This window comes from Neofelis nebulosa, chromosome 2 (assembly GCF_028018385.1).
Source record: "Neofelis nebulosa isolate mNeoNeb1 chromosome 2, mNeoNeb1.pri, whole genome shotgun sequence".
NCBI lineage: Eukaryota > Metazoa > Chordata > Mammalia > Carnivora > Felidae > Neofelis > Neofelis nebulosa.
The window spans coordinates 7,329,069-7,346,963 of NC_080783.1; the positions used below are offsets into that span (position 1 = coordinate 7,329,069).

At 46.7% G+C, this 17,895-nt stretch overlaps 3 protein-coding genes across 7 annotated transcripts in view; all 3 read right to left on the reverse strand.

The window, feature by feature from the left end:
* GIGYF2 (GRB10 interacting GYF protein 2) overlaps nt 1-1,535 on the reverse strand; it is a 148,782-nt gene extending 147,247 nt beyond the window's left edge. For 3 of the 5 annotated variants that reach the window (XM_058701027.1, XM_058701018.1, XM_058701034.1), the window contains exon 1: nt 1,422-1,535. The gene's annotated coding sequence lies outside the window, so the exon portion shown is untranslated. The remainder of the gene's footprint in view (nt 1-1,421) is intronic. The other 2 variants (XM_058701011.1, XM_058700996.1) reach the window with 1 other exon arrangement.
* On the reverse strand, nt 114-1,995 carry LOC131495901 (uncharacterized). Its single transcript, XM_058701082.1, has 2 exons — nt 1,797-1,995; nt 114-1,421 (listed from the first exon to the last, which is right to left on the reverse strand). The coding sequence occupies exons 1-2, from the start codon at nt 1,848-1,850 to the stop codon at nt 948-950; spliced, it is 528 nt and encodes a 175-aa protein (XP_058557065.1). The 5' UTR covers nt 1,851-1,995; the 3' UTR covers nt 114-947.
* Nucleotides 1,996-14,054: 12,059 nt separating this feature from the next.
* EFHD1 (EF-hand domain family member D1) overlaps nt 14,055-17,895 on the reverse strand; it is a 42,231-nt gene continuing 38,390 nt past the window's right edge. Inside the window, exon 4 of the mRNA XM_058701091.1 lies at nt 14,055-15,272. Within this exon, the coding sequence (XP_058557074.1) occupies nt 15,138-15,272 (135 nt within the window). The 3' untranslated portion in view covers nt 14,055-15,137. The remainder of the gene's footprint in view (nt 15,273-17,895) is intronic.

The window sequence follows — 17,895 nt, forward strand, 5'->3', positions numbered from 1 at the left end:
TCAAATGTAAAGGAACAATTGTGTGACATTTCTCCAGATACATGCCACTTTGAAGGTTTTTTCCCAGCATCCTCTACTGATGTCAACATGTGATGTAACAGAAAAGTACATAGGAAATCATCAATGAGTGAGAGAACACATTTGTGATCTAACCGAAATGGACAAACTCCGTAAGGTCAGGGCTGCAAATATCAGACGGGTGGAAGTTAACGTACAGAAAGGGCTGGTATGGGGAAAAAAAAAAAAAAAAAAAAAACAACCTGTTTTAAATCTAAGAAGCGATTAGATTCCAAAAAGGAAATACTACGGAAGGACAAAATATCTTCCCTGCACACCACACCGGGAATCAAAACTGCCTATAATCCGAGACGCACAACACTGGATGAAAGGCTGTTCACAGCTTCCGGCCCCATCCTCAATTTCTTCTAAGTGTAACTGGAATACTCACCTTCCTTTACAGAGAAAACTAGGTGTGCTTACGTGCTTTGACTTTCAGGGAAAGGAAAAAAACAAAACAAAACAAAACAAAACGCAGTGCCATATAAATGCGAAGCAACGTTGTTGCTTCCCAAACAGGCTCATGCAACCTGCTTCTTTCATAGACCATTCTGTGGCCGGAAGTACCAATCTGATTTAGGCTTCAGCCACAAAACTCAAGTATTCCAAGTGCTTCGTGGGAAACTGCTGACACTGAAAAGACTAATACCCATCTCCATCTGACAAGAGTGTTCAGGTCCCAAAGCTGCCTCGGGCTCGACTTTCCCAACCTCCGTCCCAGGTTCAGATCATGGCTCCACCTTGCCTCAGGCCTGGTCCAGACCCGTCCTCTCGCCACGGAAGGAGTCTCCACAGTGCAGATGCTCGGTGAGGAAGGCAAAGGCGCACCTCCCGGAGGCCAGGTGTGGGGAGGAGGGCCGGCAGGAGCAGCTGTCTGGCCGAGGCAGCTGTTACCCCGAGCACCCCAGCCTGGGCGGGTGGCTGGCCCGGGGAGCAGGTAGCAGAAGGCGAACCCTCTGGCCCTGAACAAATCGGCCTGACACTGCCCACCCCACCACCCTCTTCCCTTCCTCGGCTCCCCCCCCCCACCCCCCGCGATGCCACCGGGCCCCGGAGGTGGGGGCTCCCCGGCTCGGCGGTCGAGACGCGCCCGGGCCCGGCGTGCCGCCTCTCGGGGTAGGAGGCTCCCTCCGGCCCAGCACCTGACCTGTCCCCTCCCCTGACGCCCTAGCCGGCCGTGGCCGCTGCCGGGGCGGCCTGTGGGTTGTCCATGCGGCTGGGCCGGACCGGAGCGGCGGGGACGCGACCGCGGGCAGGAGTCCCGGGCGGCTCCATGGGGGGGGGGGGGGGGGGGTGATGGGAGACAGCGGAGTCGGGGCGCGGAGCGGAGCCGGGCAGGGGAGTGAGACGGAGTCGCTGGTTACCTGCGGTCCGGGACAGGGAGTCTCTCAGAATCCAAGTCAGTCTTCAGCCTCAACAACACAAGATGGCCGACACGTCGCCACGCACGTCACGTGACAGCGCGCTCCTTCCGCCACGCCCCTTGCTCCTCCCCCGCCCCGCCTCACCTCCCTTACCCGCTGATCCAGCCTCCCACGACGTCCTTCTTTTCCGCTGCCTCCCGCCCCTCTTCCCCGAACACGCCCCTGCCCGAGCCCCGGATGTCAGGCTGGAAGAGGGCGGGGCCGCGGCAAGGCGCAGGCGCCTGCGGGTCCCTGGGATGGGGCTCCCTGCCTGCCCTTGAGTTGAGTAGAGTTGGTGTTCAGAGTTGGACCCCGGCCAGGCACTGTGTGACTCACCGTCCTATGCACCCAATCCAGAGCCAGTTCGCAGTTCAAAAAGCTCTTCATCATTTACGAGCTGATTTTCAACACTAGAACTTTTCCACAGCTTTTAACCCAGCATTTTCCTGCCCGTTTGCCATCCTGTAGAAAACGGGGGAAACGACAAAAGCCGAAATTCAAAGCAGTTTTTCTACTTGTTAACGGTTCTGGTAGAACTGGGAATTCATTCTAGAGTGTTGAAATGTGACAGCTCAGAAGGACTAGAGAGCTTGGACCCCCTTCTGGTGCGTCAAGGGCTATAACCCTTTTGCCAAAAAATCTACCATCTGGGGCTGCCAAATAAAATACAGGACGCCCAGAAATATCGGGAATATATTTACACTAAAGAGTTACTTGTTGTTTTTCAGAAGATCAGATTTAACTGGGTGCCCTGTATTTTTTTTTTTAAAAAAAAATTTTTTTTTTAATGTTTTTATTTATTTTTGAGAAAGAGAGAGACAGAGCATGAGCAGGCGAGGGGCAGAGAGAGACGGAGACACAGAATCCAAAGCAGGCTCCAGGCTCTGAGCTGTCAGCACAGAGCCCGACATGGGGCTTGAACTCACGGACTATGAGATCATGACCTGAGCCGAAGTCAGACGCTTAACCAACTGAGCCACCCAGGCGCCCCTGGGTGCCCTGTATTTTTATTGCTCTGACAACTCAACCCTTCTCAGGTCATCCTATTCTTTCTTGTACATCCAAGCTTTTTTTTTTTTTTTTTTTTTAACAGGGTCCTTCTGAACAGCTTTTTAATTTTTTTTTTTTAATGTTTATTTTTGAGAGAGAGGGGAACGGGGGATCCGAAGTAGGCTCGGCACTGACAGCAGAGAACCTGATGTGGGGCTTGAACTCAAGAACCACGAGCCCATGCCCTGAGTGGAAGTCCCACAATTCGCTGACTGAGCCACCCTTAACAGTGTTTTAAAATACTCAAATGTTGGAGCCCATTGCTGGTTCAGATGGTGGAGCATGTGACTCTTGATCTCAGGGTTGTGAGTTCAAGCTCCATGTTGGGCATTTAGCCTTTTAAAAAGTAAAAAATAAGGCTCCTGAGTGTTCGAGTTTGGCTCGTCATGATCTTGATCTTGGGGTCCAAGAGTTAGCCAGGCATCCAGCTCTGTGCTGACAGCTCAGAGCCTGGAGCCTGCTTTAGATTCTGTATCTCCCTCTCTCTGCCCCTCCCCCACTCATGCTGGCTCTCTCTCAAAAATTAATAAGTATTTTTTTAAAAAGTAAAAAATAAAATACTTGAATGTCTTCCAACTCAAAAGTTAATGGTAAAAACTACAATTCCACCTCCCTACCTCTCTGTTTCAAGGCCAAACTGCACATAAGAGTTGTTTATACTCACTTTCCCAATTTCCATACCTGGCAAGCAAGCAATTGTCAACCACTCCAATGTGGCTTCTATTCTGACTCATCCACCTAATGCTTGTCCTTAGACACCTCAACCTACAGGTTGGTAAGTGGAGTTTTTCAGTCCCAATCTTGATTTAGTGCTTTTCCATCTTCAATACGATTGACCACTCCCTATTTTCTGCAATACTTTATTGCCTTGATCTTTATGTCCTTGCTGCTCAAAGTGTGGTCAATGAACCAGCAACAATAGCGTCACTTGGAAGCTTGTTAGAAATGCAGAATCTTGGGGCGCCTGGGTGGCTCAGTCGGTTGAGCGTCCGACTTCGGCTCAGGTCACGATCTCCCGGTCCGTGAGTTCTAGCCCCGCGTCAGGCTCTGGGCTGACCACTCAGAGCCTGGAGCCCGCTTCCGATTCTGTGTCTCCCTCTCTCTCTGCCCCTCCCCTGTTCATGCTTTGTCTCTCTCTGTCTCAAAAATAAACATTAAAAAAAAAATTAAAAAAAAAAAAAAGAAAGAAATGCAGAATCTCAGGGGCGTGTGGGTGGCTCCGTTGGTTTAGCACCCAACTCTTGATTTCAGCTCAGGTCTTGATCTCAGAGTTGTGATTTCAAGCCCCTTGTTGGGCTTGAAAACAAAACAAAGCAAACATGCAAAATCTCAAATGGGCCCTTCACAATTCCATGCTGTTGAACTCTAGACCCTTTATAATCCGCATTGTCCCCCTCCCCCTCCTCTTTCCCCTGAATTTATTGTTCCGGATATGCCCATATTTGAGGGTCCTCAAATATGCCACTCTGTTTTAGCCTTTGCCCATTCTGTTCCCTCTTGTTACAATGTCATTCCCAACACTTACCCCACTTCCGCCAACCTGTGTAACTCCTGCTCATCTTTAAAAGCCTAATCATATGTTAGTGCCTCTGTGAAGCTTTTTTTAATCTCCTCCCTTAGACCAAAGATCTTATCCCTTGAACTGTTATTTTTAAGAAAAAAGGTAATACTATGTTTGTTATATGCTAACCACTTCATTAAGTGCTTCACTTTCATTCTCTCTCGTAATCCTGGTGAGAGCACTTTGAAGCACTAAGAAAACCAACCAGGCACCTGAAAGATCTGCTTACTTTCTCCTAATCTCAGCCAGGACTTTGTAGCCCAGGCTGACTGACTGCTGAGCCCATGTCCCTAACTGCCTCTCTGATGCTGTGTCATCTGCACCTGTAATTTTATAGAGAGATAATATAGATAATGTATGTAATTGATCTAGAGACTATATAATTTAAATATATATAACTAAGGTATAATTAATATATATTAAAATTTAGCATTTTTAGCGGTCGTTCTGCAACTTTTGACAAATGCATACACAGGTGTGTTCAATACCACTAAAATTAAAGTAGAAAATAGTCCCATTATGCACTAGAGTTCTCTCAACAACCCTTTGTAGTTAGCACTAACCTCCACTCTTGGCCCCTGAAACAACTGTTATGTTTTCTGTCCTTATAGTTTTGTCTTATAACATCATATAAATAAAACCATAGAGTATGGAACCTTTTGCAGCTGGCTTCTTTCACTTAGTATAATGTACTTGAAATTTGTCCATATACCGTTGCATGTTTAAATACTTCCTTCTCCTTCTCCTCCTTCCCCTCCTCTTGCCCTCTCCTCCCCCTCCCTTCCCCTTCTTCCTCCTCCTCGTCCTCCTCCTCTTCTTCTCCTCTCATTCATGAGTAGTATTTAATTGTATGTATTTGCTTATCCATTCCCCAACTGAGGGACATTTGGATTCTTTCCAGTTTGGGGATATTATTAATAAAGCTATTATGAATATTCACAAGCAGTTATTTGTGTGAATACAGGTTTTAATTTCACTTGGGTAAATACCTCAAAGTGGGATTGGTGGCTATGTGGTGTTTTTAACTTTATCAGAAATTGTGAAACTGTTTTTCAGAGTGCCTTAGCCACATTTTTAGCTCCAAAGTGTAGGCTTCCAGAGAGCAGGAACCAAATCTAAGAGAAGAGAAGGAGGAGGAAAAGGAGGAAGAAAGAAGTATTTGACTTTGCACCCTCAGCAGCTGGCATTGTCCTGTCACAGGGTAGAAACTAAGTAAATATCTAATCAATTCTTGATCATCTCCTTCTCAGGAGGGGTGCCTTCAGTGTCTCCAAATGTTTCATTAAATAGTCGTTTTAAAGTTACAACAGTAGACTGATGCCTACTCTAGGGAGGGATAATAACAAAGTTTCACCTTTATTGTATCATTTGATAGAAACAGAGAAGTTGATAATAATAGATCACAGTGGGGGAGGAGGGATTAAGGAGTTTAGCCAGAAACAATCCTTGCCACCACCCTTTCCATAGAGGTAGAGACTAATTCCCCTTCCCTGGGGCCCTTGTAACTGATAGAACATGGCAGAAGTGAAAGAAGTGATTTCCAATGCAAGGGTTATAGAGCTTCCACCTTATTTGCTAAAACAGTCTCTTTTGAAGCAAGAGCTGCCTGATGGTAAATGCAAGGGCTCTGAGGCCGCCATTCTGTGAGGAAACCCAGACTGCAGGGAGAGGCCCATGTAACTGCCTCCAGCAACAGCCCCAGCTAAAATTTTGGGGGTCTGAGCTACAGATCTGAGAATCATCCATACAAAGAAGATCTTTGAAATCATGGAGAATCACCCACACCCAGCAATTGCAGAAGGGGAAAGTATGAAGGTAGGCTCTTGGGAAGAAAACGCATGGTTGTCAGGCAGAGACAAGCGACAGATAGGACCAGGTTAGAAGCAGGAGCCAGTCTCAGAACAGAGGCAGGAAGAAATTGATTGGCAATTCCAAATCTACAGAATTGCCAAGGAGTCTGGGGCTGGGGAGCCTGCTGTTGCATTGGTGACTGGAATTGTGTACAGAGCAGGAAGAACAGAGGATTAGGCAAGAGTAGGTGACAAGGAAGGAAGGAGGCGTGGGACGCCTGGGTGGCTTAGTCGGTTAAATGGCCGACTTTGACTGAGGTTATGATCTCAGAGCTCATGGGTTCAAACCCTGCATTGGGCTCTGTGCTTTGCAAACTCTGCATTGGGCCTGCTTGGGATTCTGTGTCTCCCTCTCCCTCTGCCCCTCCCCCACTCATGCTCTGTCAAAAATAAATAAACATTAAAAAAATTTTTATTTTTTAAGGAAGGAGGTAGAAGCTTGAAAGCAGATGAAAAGGGCACATGGATTTGTTAGTGAAGAGGGACCCTCTTCGTTAGATGGGACCCTAACTAAAAGTGTAGCCTACACAACTGAAAACCAAAGAGAAAACACAAGTAAGAGAGTGGGGGAAGATACCGAGCCAGAGAGCTGAGCAAAGCCATCAAGGAAAGGCTGCTCAGATGATAACTATGGAAACAGATCCATTTTTATGTTTGAAAACATTTTTTATTATAAAAGTACTTGCATATTTTAAATTCTATTCTCATTTCTAACCTTCAGATGTATACCAAGAAAATTAAATCATAAAAAACTATCTTGGAATATAACAAATGTATTCTTGTACATAAATGTCCCACAATGGGTCCCAAATTTTTATTTTTCTCCTGGGTTCTTTTTTTTTAGATTTAATTTTTTAAAGTTCATTTAATTATTTTGTTCTTTTTCTTTTTAATGTTTACTTATTTATTTTGGGAGAGAGTGCGTGAGCGGGAGAGGGACAGAGAAAGAGAGACAGAGAATCTCAAGCAGGCTTCTTCCCACTGTCAGCATAAAACCCGACAAGGGGCTCAAACTCATGAACTGTAAGATCATGACCTGAACTGAAACCAAAAGTCGGATGGGATGCTTAACCAACTGACCCACCCAGATACCCCTCTTTATTTATTTTGAGAGAGAGAGAGAGAGAGAGAGAGAGAGAGAGAGAGAGAGAAGCACAGAGGAGGGGCAGAGAGAGGGGGAGAGAGAAAATCTCAAACAGGCTCCACACCTAGCATGGGGCCCGATACAGGTCTCCATCTCACAACGTTGAGATCATGACCTGAGCTGAAATCAAGAATTGGTCATTTAACTGACTGAGAGCCACCCAGACGCCCTTAAAATTTTATTCTTTTTTTCCTTTTTTTCTTTTAAGTTTATTTATGTATTTTGAGAGAGACAGAGACAGCGTGAATGGGGGAGGGGCAGAGAGAGAGGAAGAGAGAGATTCCCAAGCAGGCTCTGAACTGTCAGCACAGAACCCAATGCAGGGCTTGAACTCACAAAACCATGACAAGATCATGATCTAAGTGGAAACCAAAAGTCAGACACTCAACCAACTGAGCTACCCAGGCACCCCAAAGATTTTATTTTTAAGTAATCTCTATACCCGACATGGGGCTCAAACTTACAACCCTGAGATCAAGAGTCACATGTTCTACTGACTGAGGCAGCCACGGGTCCCTCTCCTGAGTCTTTTGCACATTTAGGATTTTATACTGCAGCTATCCCAAATGGTTCCCACGTGTATGTCCCTTCTCATTTTCATGGTGGTCAGACCTCCCCTCTCTTTTTTATTAATTGTTGTTAAAAATAGTAGTAAAGCGGGATGCCTAGGCGGCTCAGTCAGTTAAGCGTCTGACTTTGGCTCAGGTCATGATCTCACAGTTTGTGAATTCGAGCCCCACTTGGGGCTCTGTGCTGTTGGTGCAGAGACCACTCCAGATCCTCTCCCTCCCTCTCTGCCCCTCCCCATCTTGTGTTCTCTCCCTCAAAAATAAAGAAACACTTTTAAAAAATAGTAGTAAAGTAATACACGTTTATGGTGTTTACATTTTTAGAATGCAAAAACATATAAAGGAAAAAATTTAAATCCCCCTCCAAGACCTACCCAGGACGCTCGGGTTCTCCCCCACTCAGGTAACGCACTGTTGACAGTTTCTTGTATGGTTTTCCCCAAAATGCCGTACGTATAAACAAGCATGATGCACATCCTCACCTTCAGCACCACAAAGTGCTGGGGATACAATGGTTGCCCCCAAATCCGCTTGGTCTCTGACCCCTTGCACCTCAGTCTACATGGGCAGAGCCATGATTTTGCATCTCTCACGTAAAACAAACAAAACACCTCAGAATTACTATGTACGCTGCTCTACCCCTGACCTTTTCCCAAGAAACAATGTCTTGCTGTCCTCCGCTTTAAGTGATTGCTTAGCAGCCTTCATTTACGTCTTTGAACCGCAATATACTTGATCGATTCCCTGCTGATATAGCCTGACTGTTTCCAGTATTTTTGCTATTAACAAGCAATGCAGTAATGAGTATCCCTCTAAATATAACCTGGTTCGCACTTATGTTTTCCTATAGGGTAAATTCTCAGAAGTAAAATGCCTGGATCAAATTCATGAGGTCTCTGAAATGGACATCCACCACTCGTTCACAACTATTCTGCATCTGCAATGCTTTCCCATGTTTGGGAGAAACAAAAATCTTAGGGAGAGGCAGAGCCTGCCTCTTTTACAGAAGACAAACTAACCCTTCCTACCCTCAACATGTGGGCATATGACTGGGCTCGGCCTCAGACTCTGGATTTGGATTAAGAACCTGAAGAAAACGGGACACCCCAAAGTTCTGGTCAGCCAGGGCAGAGGCACATGCCTGCCTGGTTCTTATGATGGGTTTTTAACGCTAGTCTCAGCCACCTGGCCTCCAGCTGGTTTCTTTTCTCAGCCTCATTCCCTAGCCCTGCTAGTGATCATGTGAGCATCTCAGTGACTTTCAATCAGCATCTCTTCTGCTTAAATCAGGCCTGCTTAGGGGCGCCTGGGTGGCTCAGTGGGCTAAGTATGTGACTACAGCTCAGGTCACGATCTCACGGTTTGTGAGTTTGAGCCCCGTGTCGGGCTCCGTACTGACAGCTCGGAGCCTGGAGCCTGCTTCCAAATGTGTGTCTCCCTCTCTCTCTACCCCTCCCCTGCTCCCTCTCCCTCTCTCTCTAAATAAGTAAATAAATAAACAGAAAGAAAAACAAAGAATTAAAAAAAGGGGGCACCTGGGTGGCTCAGTTGGTTGAGCATCTGAGTGCAATCCCAACTGACATTCTGCAGCCTCATGAGATACCCTGGGCTAGAACCACCCAACTAAACTGCCTCTGAATTCCTGACGCTCAGAATCCATGTGAGATAATAAATGTTAACTATTGTTTTAAGCCGCTAAGTGATGGGATGATTCGTTAAAGCAAAAATAAATAATACAGGTACAATTTTACATTTTAACAGTTTACCAAATTGCCCTTCAAAAAGGCAAGAGCAAGGCGCACTCCCACCAATACCACATAGCAGACTGCCAAACATTTCAGAAAGAAGGCAGGGGAGGGGAAACTGACCCCTGATAAGGTCCCTCCTGAGCAGTTCCCTAAGTTGTGGAACCCAAGTTGCCCCACAGGGGCTCCCACCAGCACAGGACCCAGAGGGTGGCTATGGAACCCCTCTTCTTTTTTTAAATGTTTTAAAATGTTTGGGGCGCCTGGGTGGCGCAGTCGGTTAAGCGTCCGACTTCAGCCAGGTCACGATCTCGCGGTCCGTGAGTTCGAGCCCCGCGTCAGGCTCTGGGCTGATGGCTCGGAGCCTGTTTCCGATTCTGTGTCTCCCTCTCTCTCTGCCCCTCCCCCGTTCATGCTCTGTCTCTCTCTGTCCCAAAAATAAATAAAAAACGTTGAAAAAAAAAAATAAAAAAAAAATAAAATGTTTTTTTCATTTTTGAGAGAGAGAGAGAGAATCCGAAGCAGGGTCCAGGCTCTGGGCTCGGAACTGTCAGCATAGAGCCCAACGCAGGGCTCGAACCCACAAACTGCGAGGTCATGACCTGAACTGAAGTCGGACGCTTGACCGACTGAGCCACCCAGGCACCCCATGGAACCACTGTCCTTGTAAGTCAGCCCTGTGGGCAGGGATGTGGCCAGAATCTGGCCTGGTGGACAGGCAGGGTCAGCAGGGAGAAATGTGAGTGGGGACAAGGCCACAGGTGTTGGGTCACGAGATCCAGCCGGAAGGGCTCAGCAAGTGGCAGCTGCAGGGCACGTGGCAGGTGAGCAGGCACACTGGCAGGAATGCCCCTGGGCTGGTTGGGTTGGGAGCCTCAAAAGAAGAGAGAAGTGAGAAAGTAGGCACCCGTGCCTGGGGTCAAGGTAGAAGACAGAACTGAGCATTTCCGGGCCACCCTGGCCTGGGATCCTTTGCCTGTGACTTCGGAGACCCAGGGCTCAGGAGGAGATGGAATTGAGGTCATCGCGCAAGGTGGAAGATAGAGAGGGAAACAGTTATGTCACGAGCACTAATAAGTGCTGAGCACAGAGTCAGCCAGGTAGACGATCATCATCTTTTTTGTTTTTACTGTTTGTTTATTTTTGAGAGAAAGAGAGGCAGAGTGCGAGAGGGGGAGGGGCAGAGAGCGAGGGAGACACAGAATCGGAAGCGGGCTCCGGGCTCCGAGCTGTCGGCACAGAGCCCGACGCGGGGCTCGAACCCACAAACCGGGAGAGATCGTGACCCTAGGCGAAGGGGGACACTCAACCAACTGAGCCACCCAGGCGCCCCAATCATCATCTTTACTTGACAGGTGAGGAAACAGGATCAGTGAGGCTCAGCTACTACCTTCTATCTGACTCCAAATCCCATTTCATCACACAGCCTCCAGGGCAGAGGCAGAAGGTCGGCTGTTGGTTGATTTCCCTGCTGCTCAAACTAAGGCCTTTGGCAAGCTGACTTATCACTTTTCCAGTAAGAATGTCCCTATAATCTCCGCTATCCTCACTTTCAGAGCTGTTCCCTCAGGCCAGGCTTCCAGGTCAGGGTGCCTAGAAGTCACCTGTTGGTGACAGAGGTCCTCCCTTACCCATCTCTGCTGCAACAAACCCGGCTTGTTCTTGTGAAACAAATCCACAGGGGAGCCTGTTGCTGGCTGAGCTGCATGCTAGAGCCACAGCAGTGGGTAAGGCAGAGTTCCTGCCCTTCAAACCGTGCCTTGTCCAGAGGAGGAGAAAGACAAGAGAAGGATATTGCATAATGCAGTGAAACCCTGAGAGGGAGCACCTCACCTCACCTGGGGGCATCAAGAAAGCTTTCTGAAGATAATCTCTGAGCTGAGTCATCAACAATGAGAAGTCTTTTGGCAGGGAAGGGAGGGAGGGAGTTCCAGGTGGAGGAAACCACATGTGCAAAGCCCTCAGGAGCTTTCTAGGAACCGGCAGGTATCACCTATACCTGGAGCACAGTTTGGAAGGAAGAGAGGGGAGGGAGGAGGGGCGAGCAAGGCAGGGGACAGGAGAGGTGAGCAGGGACTAGATCCCGAAATGCTGAAGAGATGTTAGGAACAAATGTTATTCTAGCTGCAGGTGGACAATCAGGGCAAAGTGAGGGCAGAGAAACGAGTCAGGAGGCCACTGTAGAGAGCCAGAAAGAACCAATGAAGTCCACGGCCACAGAGGGGGATGATGGGAGCTGTGGGTGAGAGGCATGAAGGGAACAAATCTATAGGACTCTGTGATCAAGAGGCAGGGGCTCCTGGGTGGCTCAGTCGGCTAAGCGTCCAACTTCGGCTCAGGTCCTGATCTCCCAGTTTGTGGGTTCTCGCCCCGTGTCGGGCTCCATGCTGACAGCTCAGAGCCTGGAGCCTGCTTCAGATTCTGAGTCTCCCTCTCTTTCTGCCCCTCCCCCATTTGCACTCTGTGTCTCTCCCTCAAAAATAAACATTAAAAGAAAAAAAAAAAGAAGCAAAGAAGTCCTTTCCCTGGTCTCTAGTTACATGACCCAATATTTGTCCTTTTTTGTCTTAAGCCCTTCTGTGTTACATTTCCTATCATTTGTAATCATGAGTGTTTAGCTCTTGCATGGGCTTGGTTGTCCAGAGGCAAGTGAATGTTTGAAGTAATTACACTGTTGTCTCCATTCCTTCTTTTTTTCCTTTTTGCTCATAGACCTTCTTTTTCAAAAAAAATTTTTTTTTAACATTTATTCATTTTTGAGAGACAGAGACAAAGCATGAGCGGGGAAGGGGCAGAGAGAGGGAGACACAGAATCCGAAGCAGGCTCCAGGCTCTGAGCTGTCAGCACAGAGCCCAACACGGGGCTCGAACTCACAGACTGTGAGATCCTGACCTGAGCTGAAGTCGGACGCTCAACCGACTGAGCCACCCAGGTGCCCCCATAGACTTCCTTTTTTTTGAGGGAGAGGGCACAACTAAGAGGCAGAGAGAGGGAGAGGGAGAAAGAAAGAGAATCCCACAAGGGGCAGAGAGAGGGAGAGAGGAGAGAGAAACAGGGCTCACACAAAACGGGGCTCGAACTCACAATGGTGAGATCACGACCTGAGCCGAAGTTAGATGCTTAACTGACTGAGACAATCAGGAACCCCTAGACTTTATTTTTCTTAGTAGTTTTAGATTTGCAGACTAACTTAGCAGAAAGTACAGAGTCTCCGTATGCCTCTCTCCCTGCCGCCTGCCCCTTCCCCCTGTTTCTAACATCTGGCATTAGCATGCTACGTTTGTTACAACCTACGTACCCATATCAAAACCTTATTATTAACTGAAGTCCAGGTTTACATTAGGGTATGCTCTTAGTGTTGTACATTCTGTATGTCTTGGCAAATGTATAATGACCACTATAGAATCACACAGAGTAAGTTTCACTGCTCTAAACCCCCCTACTCATCCTTCCCTCTCTTCCTCTCAACCCCTGACTTTTTACTTCACCGTCTCGGAGTTTTGCCTTTTCCAGATGTCATAGTTGGAATTAAACGGTGTGAAACCTTTCCAGATTGGCTTCTTTCCCTTAGCAATATGTATTTAAGGTTCCTCCGTGTCTTTTTATGACTTGACAGCTCATTTCTTTTTTGTTTTTTTAAATGTTTATTTATTTGAGGTGGGGGGTGGGGGGTAGGGGCAGAGAGAGAGGGAGACACAATGCAAAGCAAGCTCCAGGCTCAGAGCTGTCAGCAGAGCGGGACGTGGGGCTCAAACTCACGAACTGGGAGATCAGGACATGAGCCGAAGTTGGACGCTCAACCGACTGAGCCACCCAGGCACCCGGGCAGCTCATTTTTCATCACTCATACTTCTTTCCATTGCTGAATTAGTATTCCAGTGTATAGATGTACCAGTTTATTCATTCACCTATTGAAAAATCTTGAGGGGCGCTTGGCTGGCTCAGTCGGTGAGGCATGCGACTCTTGATCTCGGGTTTATGGGTTTGAGCCCCACGTTGGGTAGAGAGATACTTCCAAATAAAATCTTAAAAAAATATCTCGGTTGCTCCCAAGTTTTGGTAATTATCAAATAGCTGCTATAAACATTCATGTGCAGGTTTTTTGTGTACACGAAGGTCCTCAGCTTGTATGAGAAAATGCCAAGAAGCACGCTTCCTGGATTGTACGGTAAGAGTGTCTCCACCCCTTTTTCTCGGCCACTTCCTCTGGCGGGGCAGTTGGAGGGTGACCCTACCTGGAAAAACGATGCCCGAGAATTGTAGGTCTTAGGTTTGTGCGAAACGGAATTGATCCTCCCTGGGGAGCAGTGGGTGTTCCCTTAGGACTGAGGTCCTTACTCCGGTCCCCAAGTGCCCGAGAATCCACATGAGAAGGAGGGAGGGGTCACTGGCTCTCCTCAGAGTTTCAAGGGGTCTAGGAAGCAAGAGAAATTAAGGACACATTTTACCTGAGGCTGAAAGAACCCTCAGGGAAGGGAAGGGGAAGAGCTACTGACACCCTCAGTGTTCAGCATGCCCCCCAGTAAGGCCATCATCTTAGATAACACTTCTGACTCTACTTCTGGGGTGGGGGGGGGGGGGGGGATGTCCGACAGGAGCTGGGGCTGGATGTGGCTCCTGAAAAAACACTCTCCTCTCTCCCCCACTTGAAAGAAGACTAGAAGCACATTGATGTGACGGCAAAGTCCACTTGCACGGTTTATTGGAAAAAAGGCAGCTGTGAAGTAGAAATGCAGATGTTCCCCTTGTAAAGACAGCAGTTACAAAAGAGAAGTAATAAATACAATGTTAGGAATTCTTTAAGAAAAAAAAAAATACAACAACCCCCTGGTATTTGTGAGCAATCCCAAGAACACCCAACATATAAAAATTTGTGCTGGGGGTAAGAACAGCTTCACCTCAACATCTTGGGGCAAAAGTTGGAAACTGGCCAGATGAAGACAGTCACGACTTTTGGGATTTTGGAAGGCTCTGGATTTGTCACTTGGGAATGTAGGGGTCCACGGTAATTTATTTGCATAGTAGGAATTAATAGGGATTCTTCTATGCATTAATATCACTTCTGATTATTCTCTCATTCTTGCAGGTAAGTAGCAGGGTATTTAAGAGTAGGAGGAAATGAGAGGACCAGAATGAAGGGGAGAAGAGGGCGGGTGGGGGACGGGGAATGCTAAGTGGACAGGAGAAAGGTGAGAGGAAGGAACGGGACTTCCTACCTGTCCCCTATTTTGCCGTCTCAGCAGCATGCACCCCCGCTGCAGAGGGGGCAGGCACTGGTCCAGCCTGGCTTGCCTTAAACCTCGCTGTCATCAAAGCACAGAAGACACCAAAGCAACGGGCAGAATCAGGCTCAGAATGAAAGCAGGGAAGTTGAACAGGAAACCAAGAGGAGGGGGACCCCCAAGGGGAGAGGTGTGGAGAAGGGGAGAGGTGAATTCCCTGGGAGAAGGGGCAACATTAACATCAGAAACCTGCAGGGACAAGGAAAAAGTGCAAGTTGCTGAGGAGAGGCATGATCTGGCTACAGAGGAAAGAGGGCAGGAAGGAGAAGCACCGGGGAGCAGTTGGCTCATCCCAAGGACACTTGGGAGGGGCTCCCACCCAGGGATGAGAGCCACCCCCTGCCACTCCATGAGGCTAAGGAGTTTGCATCGAGTGGTGGGTGTGGAGGCCGGTTGGGGGGAAGATGCCCAGCCAGCTCTCTTGGGGGGCTTCTGTCTGTGAGGCACTGTGTGGATGGAGGTCAAGGTTGCTTGACTATGTGCTGAAAGCAGCTTTGAGCTCCCGGAAGGCCGCCTGGCGGAGTCTCCTCTTCTCCTCCTCCTGCTTCCGCTCGTCTTGCTCGGCTTTTAGCTCGGCTTCAAACTTACTGGCACAGGACAAAGCTTGGACCTGCAGACGAAGAGCAAAAGCAAACCACAGACTGAGGGAGGGGAGGAGAAACTTGGAACAACCCATCCGACAGAACTCCGTTGGCTGGAGCCAGGTGACAGGGGAACCTGGTCCTGCCGCAGGGCAGGACCCCCTCGCCCCCTGAGAACCAACACTCCTCTTCACAAGTCTGTTTAAACTACAGCGAGGATACGATCTCTTTATTTGCCGCCGTGTTCTACGCCGCTAGGTTGCTCTTTCTACTTCTTTTCCAGGATACTCTCTAACATCCCCGCCTAGCCTACTACCCACTTCTACTTTCGACCCTTAATTTCACAATAATATTGTTTTGTTCTACGGGGAGAAAACAAAGACAAAACCAAAATGAACTCCTTGCTGGGATGCTGACTGCAATCGCTTCAGTCTGCCTGTGGCAAAGGAGTACCTTTACAATAGATCCATCATTCTGAATTTACTTCCAAATATTACACGGTGTTGTTGACGTTGTGAATGGGATTTGGTGCCATTTCTTTTAAGCCTAGTTGATCTTTAATAATACCGTATCAGATAAATCCATCTGAAAATCATCTCTTCTAGAATTGATTCCTTTTTTCAACCCCCTCAGTGTCTCGTCAGTTTGGTAAAAGTCCCAAACACACTGGGTGTGCACGCTATTTTAATAAAGATTGCCAAATTGCTCTCCAAAGTAGCTATTCGAATTTACACCCCCACCACCATGGAATGTGAGTTCTCATTTCCCCACAACGTCCCCAACGTTTATCAGTAACCTTTTTCCTGTTTGCCAATCTGATAGGCAAAACACATACACACATACACACACACACACACACACCAAAAAAAAAAAAAAAAAAAAAAAAAAAAAACCACCCTGGCACCTTCTTTTATCTCCTCTTTGGTAAATTACCCATTTCACTGGGGTTTTTCACTTTGCCATTCTTTATATAATTTAGGCGTAGTCCCTTGTTATATATTTTTTGGTTACTCTTAGTCTTTTGATTGTCTGTTAACTTCAAGGTATCTTGGGCCAGGTGAATCTTTAAATTTTGATGTCATCAGAATTTCCAACCACTTCCATTCTGGCTTTTGTCTCTCTCTCTCTCTTTTGGTGTTTATTTATTTTTGAGAGAGAAAGAGGGCACGAGCGGGGAAGAGACACAAAGAGAGGGAGAGAGACAGAGAATCCAAAGCAGGATCCATGCTGTCAGTGCAGAGCCCGATGTGGGACTCGAACCCATGAACAGTGAGATCGTGACCTGAGCTGGAGTTGCACGCTCAACCTTTGAGCCACCCCATATTATGTCATGTGTAAGGTCTCCTATACCCCAGGGCTTTAAAACCATTTTCCTCTCATACTTTCCTGGTTTTATTTTCCCATTCGGCTCTTAAAGTCACTTACACTGTATTTTAGTGAAGGAATATATATCATTTAAATGACTTTACTTCATTTTCCTAAGTGGAGAGCCAATTGTCTCAACACCTTTTATTGAATAGCCCATTATTTTTCCACTGACTGGAAAGTTATCTTGTTCATGTACTAAATTCCCACACAAAGGGGATCTGTTTTTACTATTTTCTCTCCCATTCCACTGACCTGTTTATTCCTGCACCCACACTACATTATTTAATATTACCGCTTTAGAAAACCTTGATATTTATGAGGAAAGTATTCCTTCATTATGTTGACTAAGCACATTGTTTTCATATTTTTAAATGTCTTATTATGAATATTAAACTTCACCAAATGTTCTGAGATGTCTCACTGAAGGGATCACATTTTTCATATTTGATACCTATGAGATATTTATCTATCCAGCTATCTAGCTATCTAGCTATTTATTTATTTATTTATTTATTTATTTATTTATTTATTTATTTAAAGTTTATTTATTTTGAGAGAGTGCACACAGGAGGGGCAGAGAGAGGGGGACAGAGAGAGAGAATCCCAAGCAGGCTCCTTACTGTCGGCAGGGAGTCTGACACAGGGCTGGATCTCATGAACCGTGAGATCACGACCTGAGCTGAAACCAAGAGTTGGACACTTAACCAAGGGGGCCACCCAGGCGCCCCATGAGATCTTTAAAATTATCCCTGCAGTCTGAACATAAATTTCAAATGTTTTAAGATTCCTACAGCTATATTCATTAGATTGATACAATTTTTTTGATGTGTTTTTATCCGATTGTTATCAGAATCATGCCAGCTTCACAGAACGAATGTGATACAATCTTTTCCAATATGTTTGAACTAGTTTGTGACATTGAAAAAAAAAAATGTAGAACATTGAAGAATTAATCCCTAAATTCCCCAGCACTTAACTGTTTGTGGGGAGTTTGGAGTTAACCCTCTAAATGTCTTTACAATTCATCACATTTCCTTCTTCTGTCAAATTTATAGAAAAGCATTACCTTTCCTGTAGCGTTTAAATGATTTCAGATTGAGGTGTCAAACCTCTCACAATTTTTAACTAGCATGTTCCTGGGTCCATCATCTTTTCTCCATTTCTCCTTTTCCCTGTCATAAGCGTCCACATTTGGGTGGCTCTTTGTCTACTCTCTGGTTCACTCAGTCACTTCTCTGCCATGTTAAGGCTAAGATTTACCACCTCCTACCAGGCTCTTTATTC